This window comes from Rhinolophus hipposideros (genome assembly GCF_964194185.1).
Source record: "Rhinolophus hipposideros genome assembly, chromosome: 5".
Lineage (NCBI taxonomy): Eukaryota > Metazoa > Chordata > Mammalia > Chiroptera > Rhinolophidae > Rhinolophus > Rhinolophus hipposideros.
Window position 1 is genome coordinate 57,281,312 of NC_138051.1, and position 17,107 is coordinate 57,298,418.

The 17,107-nt window shown below is 33.0% G+C and overlaps 1 protein-coding gene across 9 annotated transcripts in view; it reads right to left on the minus strand.

The window, feature by feature from the left end:
* Positions 1-17,107, minus strand: part of DENND4A (DENN domain containing 4A) — a 99,816-nt gene that overhangs the window by 60,473 nt on the left and 22,236 nt on the right. For 6 of the 9 annotated variants that reach the window (XM_081047315.1, XM_081047314.1, XM_081047312.1 and 3 more), the window contains exons 2-4: positions 14,854-14,931; positions 8,493-8,824; positions 3,900-4,149 (exon numbers count right to left, since the gene is read on the minus strand). In XM_081047315.1, coding sequence (XP_080903441.1) covers positions 3,900-4,149; positions 8,493-8,803 — 561 coding nt within the window. In that variant the 5' untranslated portion in view covers positions 8,804-8,824; positions 14,854-14,931. Of the gene's footprint in view, positions 1-3,899; positions 4,150-8,492; positions 8,825-9,492; positions 9,591-14,853; positions 14,932-17,107 lie in introns of all 9 variants that reach the window. The other 3 variants (XM_081047316.1, XM_081047317.1, XM_081047310.1) reach the window with 2 other exon arrangements.

The following is a 17,107-nucleotide window of genomic DNA, read 5'->3' on the forward strand; positions in this document are numbered from 1 at the left end:
TTACCAGATTTACTTCAGATATTTGAATTTATAAAGAAACAAAAAATTACAGGTTTATTTAAAGCCTCATCTTCCATTCCTTTCTGTCCCCTGGAGTTCACTATTGGCCTGAAGCTAGTGTATTTCATTCACATGTACTTAAAAATTTTCCACTGCACAAATATATACATCTACAAGTATGTATTATTGTTTTGTGCATGTTAAAATTTTACATAAATGGTGATATGCTGAATATTTCATGGCTTGCTTTAAATTTTTTTTTAGGGTAAGGAAAACCTGAAACTCCTATCTATCTCTGGTTTTAGTCTCAATGCAGTAAATCTACCTTGAACACCTTGATTAACTAATAAGACCTAGAAATGGTTCTAATGACATTTTCAATTTGTTTTGAATCCAAAACCAACACATCCACAAAGTAAACGAAAAATTCACCAATGGTAAAATGGCAACTCTCCGTGAGCCTGTATAATCTTGCTAAAATACCAAATGGAATCTGAAATGATGTTAAGCTGTACATCCTATCATGGAAGAGTTCAAAAATCCCCTTGCCATCACTATTAGAACCACCCAAGGCCTGTAAAACCCTATTTGCTACCATGCTCTTCTTCCTCCACTAAATCTCTCCAACCGTCACATGTCATCACCAAATCAAAATAATATCCAAGAATGGCATGAAAAAAGGGTGTTTTTTATATGAATGGTTGTTGACAAAAATGGTCATCTAATTAGGGGTCACACCACTACAGATAATTCTTTCAGGATATAATTTAGGTACTGTGAATATTCATTTTAAAAATTACCTACTTAAACATTTTGAACGAATATTGCTACTATCTTAAAATTGCAGATTTTTCTTAAAGAAAATTTAGAATTCAAAGAGGCTTATAGATAACAAGCTAACATAAATATAGTGCTTTCTTATATCTACTGGGACACGGTTCTAATTCATTTAATCATCACAATAACTTATAAGGTTAACGCTCTCATCATCCTCCTTTTAAAATTGTGAAACGGGCGAAAGAGGTTAAGTTACTTGCCCGAAGCCACACAATAAGTATCAGAGAACGAATTCACGTCCAGATGCTCTGGCTCCAGAGTCTGTGCTCTGAACCGGTAGGCTCACCTGAACCACTACAGACATAGATCTACTTAACTCTCCTAAGGGGGTTCAAAAGCATTTTCAGGGTCCTGAAATTTGCACTGTATGCAACCACATATCAATACACTCCAGTTCTTCCTCTTTTAGCTTTAAGTAAACCTTCAGTTTTTCTTAGGTTGCTAACTTAAGAGAAGGATAAATAATAGTTTTAAAAATCAACTGCTCATGAAAACTTAATAAATGATCAGATGTATGTACAATCTTCAAGTTCTTCGCTAAGTGTTAAAAGTTATAACAGGACAATGTATATATCTGCTCTAGGGTCATTAAGAAATTAAATTTAAAAATTTGTAATTAAAAATCCAATTGTTGACAAAATTATTTTTAAAAAATCAATCTTTTTATACTTTGTTCAAAGGAATATAAATTGGTTAAACCTTTCTGGATAAAAATCTTAAAAGCAAACACACACATTGATCCAGACATTCTAGGACATATAAGAAAACAATGAAGTAAGAACAGTTTTATGCAGAACAGTTTTAAGGAGTTTGGTTCTAAAGTCTTATAGTCTGGGTTTTAGTCTTGGTCCAACTACTTATTGAAGGTATGATTTTGTGTAAGTAACAATCGTTTTAATTCTCAAATTTCTTTTTCTGTAAAGTGGGGGTAAAAATACCACTCCAAGTGGTTGTGAGGATTTAACTAAGTTAATAATAGATGTGAAATACTTAGAATAGTGTATGCCACATAAGAGCTCAATAAACCTAACTCATTTTATGGAAGATTAGTTTTAACTAAATATAACGGCTTTGCTTTAAATATTGTTTTAAAAAAGAATCTAAATGTCTTACAATAGAAGATGGAATAAATAAATTGTAGCACATCCACTTAGTGCAGTAATATTCAGCTATTCAAAGTTATTATATGTTAAAATATGCTCAACCCCCACAATAACCCAAAAAATGCAAATTATAATTAGAATGATTTCTTGCTTATTAGATAGTCAATAATTAAAAATAGATTGATAACAACCAGTGCTGGTAAGGTGTGAGACCTGGGAAAGTGCTTTCTTATTCTGGGAGTGTATGAACTGCCATAAACTGAAATATTCTTATTTCTTATGCTGGGAGTGTATAAACTGGCAAACCTTTCAGAGCAATCTGTCAACACTTTTCAAAATGTATAACATACTCATGGACCCATCAATTCCACTTATAATTATTTATTCTTCTGGAGACACTCCAATAAATATACAAAGAAAAAGGCACAAGATTGATCAAAGCAGCACTATTAGTAATGGGAAAAACTAGAAATAATTTGTATTCATTATTCTTCACTTGTAGTTTCTGGAATACTATACAATCATTAAAAGAATTAAGTAGAGAGTCATATTAACTGATAGAGATGGATGATAGTGAAAAAAGCTTATATCAGAATATATAGAAATTCCCAATTTCTGAAAAATAAAGAATTGATTTATCTATATTATATGTATTCCACATATGTGCACACAAATAGGTCTGGAAGGACACAAACCAAATTATTAATTCTGAACAAAAACTGGTTTTTATACTTTTACAGGGTTGTTTTAAAAAAAAAGATGAATATGTAACAGAGACTGTATGTGACCTGCAAAACCGAAATTATTTGATATTCAGGAAGAGATGATGAATTAGAAAGGTCCAGGCTAGACATATATATTTAGAAATCATCCATACATAACCTGTTATTTAAATGATTAGATCATCAAGAGTGTGAATTTAGATGATGAAGATAAATGGTCTGAGGACTGAACCTTGGGGTGGTACTTCATTGTGTAGAGGTTAGGGAGATGGGAAGGAATTAGCAAAGGTAGAAAAGGAACAATTGGTAAGAGGGGAAAAAGCAAGAAGAGTACCTAGAAAAATAATATATCTTCTCTTCCTGCCATTGTTTCAAGAAGGAATAAATGATCTTTTATGTCAAAACCTACTGAAAATAAGATGAATTGATTACTGGATTCAACGAGCAGTCTTGGTGGACGATGGAGACAAAAGCCTAACTGAAAAGAGTCAAAGGGAACAGAATATAGTCAACTCTTTTGCGGTATTTTATGGTAAAGGAGAACAATGAAATGGGGCAATAGATGGAAGGGGATATAAGGGTCCCGTTTTGTAAAGATGGGAGATACTGCAATATGGTTTGCATACTGGAAGACATAATCCAATACAGAGAGAAAAACTGATGATTCACAAAAAGTAGGGAGAATTGCTGAAGCCATGTCCTCAAATAGGTCAGTACAGAGGGTGCCAAAAAAATATATGTACATTTTAAGAAAGGAAAACTGTATGAAAATTGTAATACTCAATATACACTGATACCAAAAGATGACTACAAGTCACATCTGACTTCTGCAATGACAAGAGGTGCTCAAAGTGGTTACCATCAGTGTCCAGACTTCTGATTACGGCGAGCTACTGCTTGAGCAACATTGACCAAAGTGCCCACCTGTTTACATTTTTTGGTCCCTCCGGTATATGGGATCTAGTGCACAAGTGGAAGGAGGGGTTAACCTTGGCTAGTACATTACTTTTGCAGTAAGGGGAAGAAATTACTTTTTAATTTAAAAAAACCAACCTTTTTGCATAGCTCCTTTTGAAAGTACAACTAAAGTACTTTCCTAAAAATAATATATTCAACATCTTTAAAAACATATTTTTAATTCAGTAATTGTGCTACGCTGCTTTCCAAACAAAGATTTATTTTAGATTATGGTCTGTTCATCAGTGGCTAATTTTATCAGTGCAAAAGAGTCACTTACCATACTGTTATTGAGATTCTTGTCAACTTTGCAGAAAGTGTGTGGTGGACTTTCTCCTTTACTGGGTATAATAATACATATGTCTGTAACGGCCAGCGTGTTCTGAGTCATGTTTTCACAGGCTCTTCGGTAAGTGATGTAAATTTTTTGTGATGAGGTACTGCCGCTAATATTGGCAGGGCGTCCATAGGGAGTACTCTGAATAATTTCACACCCCTGTTTCAATCTTTCTTTCCAGTCATATAAAACCCTAAAAAATAAAATAAATACACAAATATAAAATACCCTCAAAATATGAAAGGTAACATTATCAGGTATCATGCACTGATCCTAAACTGTAGCAGATATTCCAATCTTATTGCAAGCTTGAATTGCACAGCCCCATATGAAATTAAAGGATAACTGTTTGCCCTACCAAAAATTAAAATAATGTAAAAAAATTCAGATTAATCTTTGTGTTTCTTAACATAAACCATAGAAAGACAATGATTACATGCACGGAACTTGTTTTAGTGTTCCATGTAACAGATTTATTTACTTATTTATTTTTGTCTTTAAAACCAAGCATTTTCTTTAGAAAAAGCAACTCTGTATTGTGACCAAAGTTAACATTTTACAAAAGGCTCCTTTGCCAGATGGTATAGAACCTACTTGCATTTTTACCTCTAATATTTCCCTCAGGTTTAAGAGATAATTTTAGGCTTTCAAAAGAGAAAATAATCTCAAATCTATCTTTAATCAAAAGTATGGGTGAAAAACATAGGCTTTTCTTCCCTTCTTTATTGTGGTGAAATCATAGGCTTTTAATAAAGGGCAGGCCAGGAATCCATACCTTAAGTCTTCTAAATACTATACTTAAAGTACTTGGGGACACAAAGAAAATGTCATGTTTGAATAACTAGTTTATTCTTTCACAGAATTCACTGATTTGACTTTATTGCTAAGTCCTTAGCATCAGTCAAAAAAAAAAAAATCAAAGGCCTACTATATTAAGTGTGTTTCTACATTTGCTATAGAAATTGTAACAAGCAATGTCCCCAAAATGAATTGTATTCCCTTTCATTAATATAAAATCCCACTATACAAATAAAATTTAGTGTTAGAAATGGGCCAAATTATCCCTTCCTAATATAACTTTTAATTTCTCTTTTTGTCCTGGCTGTTAGCAAACAACAAAATTGCTCAACATTTGAAAATTTAGAGCTAAATTGGATACCTAATAATAGCAACTATGTTTATACTAATGTTAGCTTAATTGCTTATTCCTCTTCCTCCTTTTGACCTTGCCTTTCTGTTTTATTTTTTAATCTTAAAAAAAGGCATTGTTACAGAGAGAAGTTAGACATATCTGAATTCAAATTCCTACCACTTGTTACTATCTTAGGCAGTTACTTAACCTCTCTTAGCCTTATACTACTCAGCTACAAAATTTTAAAAATCTAACTCCTAGGATCTTGATAGAATTAAATGAGTGTATAAAGTCTCCAAAATGTTGCCTGATACAGATGCTCAATTGAAAACAAGAAAATAAAAACACAACATGCAGAACAACAAACCGCCATTTATTACTTCAAAAAATATACTTTGAAAGATATGGAATGTAAATACATTTGATGCATAAAATGCCTATTTTCCTTAATCAGGTTGTTGTATGTATTTTGTATTATCATTTTTAATTTTTATATTGTTATATAACTTTTCCTATCTAACTAAACTGTAAGCTTTTAAAGGCAAGAATGATGTCATGTTCTTGACAATGACAAACATGAGGGTAACTATAAGAGTGGTTAATTTATTCATTCCAGTTCAAATCCTTTCCTATTGGAGAATCCATTCTATGCTTGGAAAATTCCTTATCTCTACTCTAGAGATATCTACTCTTATCTAAACTCCAACACTCTACTGAGAATCTGCAACATTCCCTTCATTTTATCTACAAGCTAAAATTCTGATGGTCAGTAGACATAGGAGCAATTTATCTAATCTTTTGAAAACAAGATCTAACAGCTGGCTTACGTTCCCAAGCCACTTACTAAATATGTAAACTACGTATGAAGCAAGCAATATAGTAGCTGTTCTGAAACCAATTTAAATTACAGCAATTAACTCATAAATTAACAGAATAAAGACTGATTTTTAATATTACTTTTTGACCTCAACCATTAGATGATAGAAATTTAAAAGTAGAAGAAACTTCAGGAGTTCATCCCATATCAGGCCTTAGTAAACATGATTACGTATCCACTTTCAGACTTAATATATTAGGAGACGGAACTTTTGTATAGCTCCTTCAGTAGGGATATCAATAGCTTCCTTAGTAAGTTAAGCCCATCACCTTTTGCGACAGAGCAATGGAAACAAGACGGCTAATCATTCCTTATAAACTCTTCATCTGTTTTGAAGACATTATTAGAGCTACTCCTAGCCTTCCTTTGGTCTTTTACTTTCAGTTTCCCAAGGGGAATGTTATTTTTTACCTTTAAAATTTTGTTCTTTTAATTTAAAAAATTACATACATTTAAATTTATATAATCTTCATATACATGTATACGTGTGTGTATGTGTATATATGTATACATACATATATACATATATTTCTCTTTTATAAAGAACCCCAATCTTTGCAGAAACTGACAAGCTGATCTGAAAATTCACATGGAAATTCAACGGGCCCAGAATAGCTGAAAAAACCTTGAGAAAGAAGAATAAAGTTGGAAGACTTACACTTCCCAATGTAAAAACTTACTACAAAGCAACAGTAATTAAAACTGTATAGTACTGGCATAAGGATAGACATGTCGACAAACGAAACTGAATTGAGAGTCCAGAATTAAACCCTACATCTATGGTCAATTAATTTTTCAAAATGGAGAAAGAATATTCTCTTCAACAGATGGTGCTGGGATAAGTGGTTATCCATATAAAAAAAGAGTAAGGTTGGACCCTTTCCTCAACCATATACAAGAATGAATTCAAAATGGATCAAAGATCCAAATGTACAGACTGAACTGTAAAACTCTTAGACAAAAACTTAGGTGTCAATCTTCATGACCTTAGATTAGTAAAAGCCTTCTTAGATATGACACCAAAACATAAGCAATGAAAGAAAAAATAGATAAATCAGACTTCATCAAATTTAAAAACTTTTTAGCTTCAAAGGATACCATAAATAAAGTGAAAAGACAACCCACAGAATGGGAGAAAATACTTGTAAATCATGTATCTGGTGAGGGACTTGCTTCTAGAATATGTAAAGAACTCTCAAACTCAACAATAAAATGACAATCCAATTAAAAACAAGAAAAGGATTCTGAATAGACATTTCTCCAAAAATATACAGATGGCTAATAAGCACATGAAAGATGTTCAACATCATTAGCCATCAGATGAACGCAATGAGATACCACTTCACAGCCATTAGGGCAGCTACTATGATCAAAATGACAATACAAAATGTTCTCAGATGTGGAGAAAATGGAAGCTTCATTCAGTGCCGGTAGGAATGCAAAGTGCTATAGCTGCTTTGGAAGGCAGTCTGACCAGTTCCTCAAAACAGACTTAGCACGTGACCCAGCAATCCCATTTCTAAGTAAATATACAAGAGAGATGAAAACATATGTCCATACAAAAACTTGTACATGAATATTTCCAGCAGCATTATTTATAATAGCTAAAAAGTGGAAAACAACCCACATATCAATCAACTGATGAGTGAAAAAAATTAACTGCGGTGTAGCTACAAGATGGACTATTATTCAGCCATATAAAGGAATAAAGTACTGACACATACTACAACATGGATAAACCTTGAAAACATTATGCTAAATGAAAGAAGCCAGTCATACACATGCAAAAACATATACAGTATGATTCCATTTACATAAAATGTACAAAATAAGCAAATCGATTCATAGAGATACAAAATAGACTGGTGGTTGCCTGGAGCTCAGGGGGTTAGGGAGAATTGAATAGTGACCAAAATGAATACAGGATTTCTTTTTGCCATGATACAACTGTTCTAAAATTTATTGTGGTGATGGTTGCACAACTCTATAAATATACTAAAAACTACTGAATTATACACTTGAAATGGGTGAATTGCATGGTATGTGAATTATATCTCAATAAAGGTGTTATATAAAAAAGGAGTCCCACCTTCAATATAGTATCCTAAGGAAAGCACCAATTTACCCCAAGATCCTTGTTTGATGTATACAGACATAAGCATTCATTTGTAATGATCATTATAACCGGTGCTTAAAAGCCATCCTTTTCTCGTACTTCAAAAATAATTTAAAATTTCGTGATAATACATTAATTTCCTGGTATTTTTCTGTAAATGATTTTCAAATTCTCTCCCCTACCTTAAACAGAAAGAAACTCAGACAAGATAAAAGCGCTGGAAACCTGTAGGACAAAGGGACCCTGAAAAGGTATCATGAACACAGTGAGAGAATACAGGATTTTGGATATAAATGTCTATTTTTCTAAAGTTGCCATATATTAATGAAAAAAACTAAACAGTTAACTTCAAAATCTACAAGTCATATTATTTGGATCCGTAACAATAATTATTTTTTTAAAAAGACTTACCCCAGGTCTGTAAGCGGAGGCTTATCTCTCCCTCTTCTATAGCAAAGGTAAATCTGTGGCCCTACAAGACTTCCGTTATTGAGGTCAGCTGACAATCCAGTTGGGGTAACATCAATACACGTATAATCCAATGGCACTTCCTCCCCAAGAGATTTAATAATAACTGAAACATCTGTGATAGGTTCTTTTGGTTTAGCTACTTTATGACAGGCGTCATTGAAATGAATTTCTTCTTCAAGAGGCTTTGAAACATCAGTCAATCCTGCTACAACAAAGTAGTCGGCAACACGAGGCCCCTTATCTTCAATCATCTTCCATTACAGAGGTTACATCTAAAAGAAAAGTAAAAGACTAATATTTTCCTATAGTAAACCAAATAAATATAAGTGGTTTATGAGTAAATAAGAACAAAAAACTACAAAAAGAGCACTACTTCCTTGATAAACACACTAGGACTACCCATTTTACTTTAATATTTCAAAAAATGGGAATATATTTAGCATTATTTATGATTATAAAAGTAATGACAAGAATTTCCAGTTTGGGCAATACGGATGCCTAGATGACCTAAGCAGACAGAAAAAAAACAAGACCTACATCCCTTTAAATGCATAGATTAATGTGTAAAAATGTAAGGGCCCAGCGCCCCAAAACAGTGAGGAAACCAAAGGCCAGATTGCAATATATGAGCTGATACTGGGTGGGGGAAGTTTGCTGACTTCCTCAGTAATCAAAGGATTTGTGTTTTAAAAGGTATTACAGGGACAGACTACAAGGGTTTGGGACCAGATAGGACAAGCAATTGGAACTGAGACATCTGTATATAGACAAGAGCCTCAAAGGACTATATCCCGTTAAAGAATGGATTTTAAAATCCATCGACTGGTACAGGGAGATAAAGGTTGCCTCAATCTATCTGGTCCCTGCTTTGAAGGGTTAAAAAAACATAACAACAACCACAAAACAGTCTCCTCTGCGAATGTATAATAGGCCTACTCACACTTGGATTTGAGGTTTGACTTTAAGCCAGCTGCATGATCCCAGGCAGCTCCAAACTGAGATATTAACAATAACGATGATCCCAGGCTAGTGATAACCCTGGGGAAGCAAATGCAAAACAGTTCTCGAGGGGATACCTGACTCAACCCAGGTTTTCCACACAAAGCACAACTGACCACGACTTCCTATTCCAAAACCACAAAAACACACAAAGAAAAATCCACTCTGAATGGGTCTCAGCAGATACAACAGAAGAATTTCAAATAATAAAAGGCAGAGATTATAATAGGAATGCAGCTTATAACAAATTCAAAGAACAAATACACAAAGTAGAATCCATCATGTATTTGTAAACACTTTAATTGCAAAATCTCCTTCAGTTGTCCAGTATCACTTAAACCATATTTGTTTCTTTAGGAGAATACACCCCCTCACAGTACTGTCATTATTTATATAATAATAGTTATACAAAAAAAGTTTAATCTAAAACAGAAATTTCCCATGCTAGACTTAGTTCCAATAAATGCAAAGAAAGAATTCCGTGGACAAATAAATTAGGCATATATACCACATGCCTATTTTGTATATTGTTTACGAAACAAGCCTAAAGAAGGACCAAATGTTCCTATTTGTTTTCTTTAGATGTATATAGGTTCTATGTAGCAATTCCCTTACATATAAGATTTTTGCACAAAATAGTGGGCTTCAACTTTTCAGAAATGCCTCCTAGACTGACAGTAAAGAGAAAGTAATAACCTGTTATCCAGAGAAGACTCTGTTACAAGTTGAATAGTTGCTCTCAGCTGACTGCAAATAACAAGTGCAGCATAAATAACAAGCACTATTACCCAGTTAACCATCTATTGATGCTCAAAAAGTAAAAAGACAACAGCACTTTTTAAAAAGGCACTTTTGTATTTAATTTTTTCTTCATTTCATTAGTCTGAAATAATTTTTAACGGCTGCATAGTATTTTATTTTATGAACATAACGTTATTGATCCAATTCCTTATTGTTGATCATTTATTACTCTACTTATTTTAGTAATATTTTTTAAATGCTATGGTGAATAACCTTGAACATAAACCTCTGGCTACAACTCTTGTTTCTTCAGGATAAATTTATTGAAGTTGAATTACTCAAAGGTACATAACCAGCCTCTATAAGTGTTTATGTGTATTTGTGAGTGTATGAATTTTAAATTACCAGCTTTTGATGGAGCACTCTTCTCTTTTTATAATGAAGATATTTAAATAATTTCCTTTTTCCTAGACTCCAACTTCACAATATTTAAACTAAAGCATATAGTCACTATTTCATACAATGCAATCTTATGTACACTATGCAGGAGAACAGAAAGGGAATGGATAGAACTATTATAAAAACATAAAAATATATTTAATAAGGTATTTTGAAAGCTACTACCTTAGTCATTGAAATAAACAGCTCTTATACTAATAAGCAGATATTTGGGAGAAATTTGTATGAAGATTAGGTTTTGTTAGATTTTCTTGGCTCACAAATTTTAATAATTTGTTTTCATTCACAACTGAACACAGTAAATAACTACTAAAAGGGAACAAATTATTGTTCTTCATCAATACATATATGAAAAGAACAATCAATTTTAAAATAGTGATAAAATCCTCTAACATTTATTGAGAAAGAAGTAAATTATGCATCACTTCAGCTCTCTTGCCTTGTTATTTTCCATTTGTTCATTTGAGGGCAGAGAGTGGTTAAGAAGGTAAGCAGGGTTAACAAAGTATATAATGCCAAGATCTTAGCTGGCAGCATTCCAGGTGATTTCTTGAAAGATCTAAATGCTTTTTAATTCATTCATGAAGAATCTATAATTCTGAAAATGCACCTCTACTTTTTATTTTAAATCAACCGTTTTTAAAGTAAATTTGACAAAGAAACAAAAACTCATAGACACAGACAACAATTTAGTGGTAATGGGAGGGCGTAGTAGAAGAGGGAAAAGGGGGTCAAATATATGCTGATGGAAGGAGAACTGACTCTGGGAGGTGAGCACACACTGTGATATATAGATGATGTATTATAAAAATGTACATTTGAAACCTATATAATTTTACTAACCAATGTCACTCCAATAAATTTAATTAAAAATAAATAGAATAAATCAAGTAAATTTGAGGTTTAGAAGGTAGGGGGAAGACACTGTTAAAAATTACAAGGCAAAGAAAATACTGAAAATCTTTAATATAGAAATGAATAATTAATAGTATTTTCTAACAATTCCATTAAACCAAGAGACTTCCATTGACATGTGAAATTTACAATCCTCATGGAAAATACTAATTACAGAGAAAATACTAAATAAAGATAAAATGCTTGTATTGGCAGAGCCACTAAAAATTACTTGGAAAGAGCATTAGAGGAAAGCATTCTTAGTCACACACACAAATTGGACTTTTAGTTTAGTATATCAGAGCAAAAACCTCTAAAAAAGTAGGAGGTATTCTTTCCTTTTCCCCTCCCTCCCTCTATCCCTCCCTTATTTATTAATTTAATTTATTTATTTGAGGTAAATTTCTTGCAATTCATTTTGGAAACTAGGGGCCACACAAAACAAGCATTTTATCCAACAGTTCTCTAATGAACCACAGTAATATAAAACCCTGAAACAACTTTAGTCAAGCTGAAATAACAATATGTAATACATCATTAACTAATTATTGTGCTTAACTCTTCTTTGTTCAACGTGATATAGATAAGGAGTTAGCTCATGAAATGTTTATAGGCATCTTCTTAAAATTTCAGATACCCATTTAGCTAGTATTTCACTTCAAATTACATCTATTTTCTTTGCGAAGAGCAAATAAGAAAGATGTGTTCTCTAATTCCCCAAAAGGTACATGAGAACTAAATTAAGAAATCATTACAAGAAAGTTCTTATCCATTCAGCAACTAATGGCAACTGATTTATTTTTCTCCCTTTCAATCTCTGACCAATCAATTCAGATTTTATTTTATTATTTGTTTTTAAATTTCTTCAATCACTCTATGAGGTCAGAGTAGTTAAGCATTTGCTACCTAGGCTAACTATAAGAACAAGAAAAGGCAAGAGTGGAAATCAAAGGAAACATTTTGAAGATACATGAAAAAGGAAAAATCTGAACATAAAAGTTTTACCAAATTATAAACTATTATGAAATGGTAAAAGGAGCAAAATGTATTTCGGATAAAGCCTGATAAACAGTCACAATTTCAAGACATATGTAAAAATGGCTGATAACTAACTGGACCAATTCAATTGCCTCTCACTCCAGTTAACTTGAATAAATAAGCTAGAAGAAATTTTCCTTTTCAAATATAACTCCACAGTTAAGAACCTAATCTAGCTCATCGTTTCTTACATTATCAAAACTAGAGACCCTCGTTCCCATCTTTTCTAAACATCTCTCATTTTTCTTCCAGCTAAGGTAACCTATCTACTTCCCTTCAAATGTAGTTTTGCTCAATATACTACAGTATTTCCTCTTTCTAGTCAATATCTGTTCATCGCATTTTTCAAAAAAATTAAATTTATGTGATTTTCATTTCAACTTTATGAATTATACAGAATGGCAGAAAGAAAAAGAAATTCAACAATCCCATTCACAATAATAAATCGACAATGTTTCCTACTTTCCTTTGAGAACAGAAATGCCCTTCTAATCCTCATGCACAGGTATAATATAGAATACAAATATTTATATTTATTTAATAAGCACTTTTCTAAACTGCTATAATATTCATAATTATAGTAAATGACTACATAATATTCCATTAAATAAAAATAGCATACACTACAACCAGTACTCCATCTTTCCATCCCCAGCTAGTACCCTAAGTAAAGTAGGTATGCTTAAAAAATATTTGTTAAAAGAATGAATAGTTCACTCTATAACCTTTCTCAAGCATATTAGACTAAATATGTATCTTTTTTTCTGTAATTCAGAATCAATTTTCTGAACCTCAATCACCTTAAATACTGCAGTTGTTGAATGTAGGACATAGATAGACGAGATGATTTGAGTCTAGTAAATCAAAACCAAAACCATTAGGACCTCAGACAAATTTAGAAATTTACTGAATAAGTAATTGATTCATTCATTCCATAAATTTTTCATAGATACTTACTAAGATCTGACACTATTCTGGTAGCCAGTGACAACACTGATGAAAGTAATAGCCCTGCCTTCAAGGAGTTTCTTGTTTAGTTCCACTTTCCCACATATCTTTCTGTACTTTCAATCTCCTATAGCCATCTTTTCTGTCACCTTCCAGATTCCAAGTGCTTGCCTTTACCACGCCCAACATTTCCCTACCATTTCCCCCACAAAGCTCCAAATGCACAAACGTCTGTCTTATTGTCCCTTTTTCCCCATCTCCTCGAAAACTGGCACTCCTTCAGCATGAGCATTCTATGGAGATTTTGAAAGGAAAGAAATCTTATTTGTATATCATATTTAAGAGTATGCTAACTTCTTTTTAAAATGGTTTAGCCCACCTAAGGCAAACTTGGCTTTTTAAAAGTAAGTTTTATTAACCCAAATTGATGGACTACGTGGGGCAAATTTCTTGAGCAAGGGGTCTTACTTGTCCCCTAGTATACTTTGAACCACCTCCCCTCTCTAAATAGTTATTCTCAAGCAAAAACCAACAACAAAAAATCAAAACATAATTGTATAATTCGACAGCTCCCGTCTGAAAGACTGCCAAAGCCTGATTAAAAAAAACGTTAAGAATAATAGACTTTTAAAGGAGAAGGGATCTTATTGTTAGTCATAGTCTAATCTCTCATTTTATAGCCAAAGAAAGTGGCTTACTTAAAGATATCTAGCTAGTTAGTGGTGGAGCCTGGGCAAGAACTCAGGTCCCTCCATTCAGTGTTCTTTACATCTGAGGATGCTGCCTCTAATAAATGGTCATTAATACTGACCCAAGGCACATCTTAAGACATCTTCTTTCTTTTTTTTTTTTTTAATTAATTTTATTGGGGTGACAATTGTTAGTAAATTTACATAGATTTCAGGTGTACAATTCTGTATTACATCGTCTATAAATCCCATTGTGTGTTCACCACCCAGAGTCAGTTCTCCTTCCATCACCATATATTTGATCCCCTTTACCCTCATCACCCACCCCCCACCCCCTTACCCTCTGGTAACCACTAAATTATTGTCTGAAGACATCTTCTTTCAATAAGCTCTTTTGTGTCACTACTCATAATCATTATGTGGTAAATATATGCCAAATTCTTGTTAAGAGATCTGATAAATTAAACTTTTAATGTTTAATACAGAAAACAGCTAATACAAACAAATCAAAACGAAAAACAAAAACTACTTACACATTACTGAAGATCTTTTTCTGAAAATGATGCCAGATCTCACTTGGGAATTCTGCAAGCCTCAGAGTTGGAGAAATACTGCATTGAAAAGAATAAGAATTGAGTTTAATTCCAGTCAAACATTGCCCCTAAGATGTCTAAGGATACTTAGAGTTCTGTTAGCAATGATAATTTTCAAACAAAATGCTTGCATATATTATTTTCATATGTTTAAGAGACAATAAGTAATTTTCAAATACCAGCTCTTCCAGAAAACACATTTCAGTCAAGAATTCACACACACACACACACACACACACACACACGCACAGAGCAGATAAGGGAGAGAAAGACAAAAGAATTAGAATAGGTAATGACACAAGAGTAAATATATAGAACAAGGAGTGTTAAGAAAAACATGCCACTTATGAGGTATTATATAGTATCTCATTCGAGAAAAAAATATACACATTTAAGATAGTTTAAATATAGACGCCAGTAGCTTACATATACATAACAACAGTGTTTCCCCAAAAATAAGACCTAGGCAGACCATCAGCTCTAATGCGTCTTTTGGAGCAAAAATTAATATAAGACCCGGTATTATATTATACCCGATCTTACATTATATTATATGACTTGGAATTTTATATATTAATTATATTATATTATATTATATTATATTATATTATATTATATTATATTATATTATATTATAAAGACTGGGACTTATATTAAAATTAGGCTGGGTCTTATATTAATTTTTGCTCCAAAAGACGCATTAGAGCTGATGGTCCCACTAGGTCTTATTTTCAGGGAAACACGGAAGTTGCAAAGATGTCAACCTGAAAGTATTTTCCCTTTGTTACAAGTTTTAAAAATACTATTTAAATAGAATCAGTTACAACAAATTCTTAACAAGATATGGTTGAGATCTCATCAAGGAACCCAAGTCTTCTGTCTAAGGTAACAAACACTGCTGTACTATAGGATTCAATACGCCAGTATCATATTTTCTTAAAGATGAGTTAGTAAGTTGTTTAGTAGGTAGTAGAGAGACAATGTAAATACTGACTTCCTGAAGCATTTTTAAATTTAATATCAGATTATCACAAAATTTTTCTGGTAGAAATAATTTATGTATATAAAATACTTTTAAGTTTTGAAAATTACAGCTATTTGTAGAATATCAGGCTTGTTTAGATGCAATTATGAATTATGAATGTGCTATAACCAATTCCAAATACATTTTCTGCTACACTGAGTTTATTAATATAAAGAGGGTGCCAGAAAAATGTATATACATTTTAAGAGAGGAAAAACCTTTACTTTGATTCCATGAATTATATGAAAAAACTGACCCATTATTAGAATTAACTGATTTTCCATTACACAGAAAATGAGAGTAATATAAAACTGGCATCACTTAACTGTCTGCAAAGTTCGTCTGCTAATTAAAACACACATCACAGCTATTGCTTTATTTTCCATACATGCATAAGAAAACTTAGAATAGAAAATGGGTAAAATCAGGCTGTTCAGGTGGCTCAGGTGGTTGTAACGCCATGCTCCTAAAGCCAAGGTGGCCGGTTCGATTCCCACTTGGGCCAGTGAGCTGAGCCCTGTACAGCTAAGATTGTGAACAACAGCTCTCCCTGGGGCTGGGCTGCCGTGAGCAGCCGGAGGTTGGCATGGGCTGCTGAGTGCTGCCATGGGCTACTGTGGGCTACCGTGGGCTGCCATGAGCACAAGGGAGCACAAGGCTCATAATACCAGCATGGGCCAGGGAGCTGTGTCCTAGACTGAGAAACAACGGCTTGCCCCAGCGTGGTGGGGTTAGGGGGGTAGAAGAAAGGGGGGGAAAAGAAAATGGGTAAAATTTATTTAGTAGAGCATTCTTTGATGTAAATGGAAAGTCATGCTCCACAGAGTGTGCTTCCTGGAGCTACATATGTCAAATTACCTTTCAGCACAGATTCTTTTAAATTGTTTTTTTATCTGTAGAAAGAACATAATGATTCAATATTTGTATATATTGTTAAATGATCACCGCAATAAGTCTAGTTAACATCCCTCACCATAGTTACATAATTTTTTTTCTTGTGCTAAGAACTTTTAAGATCGACTCTTTCAGTAATTTCATTTATGTAATATAGTACTATCAACTATAGTTGCCAAACTGTACACTACATCCTCATGAATTTATTTTGTAACTGGAAGTTTGTGTCTTACTCTCGTCACCCACTTTGGCCAACCCTCACCCCTCACTTCTGGC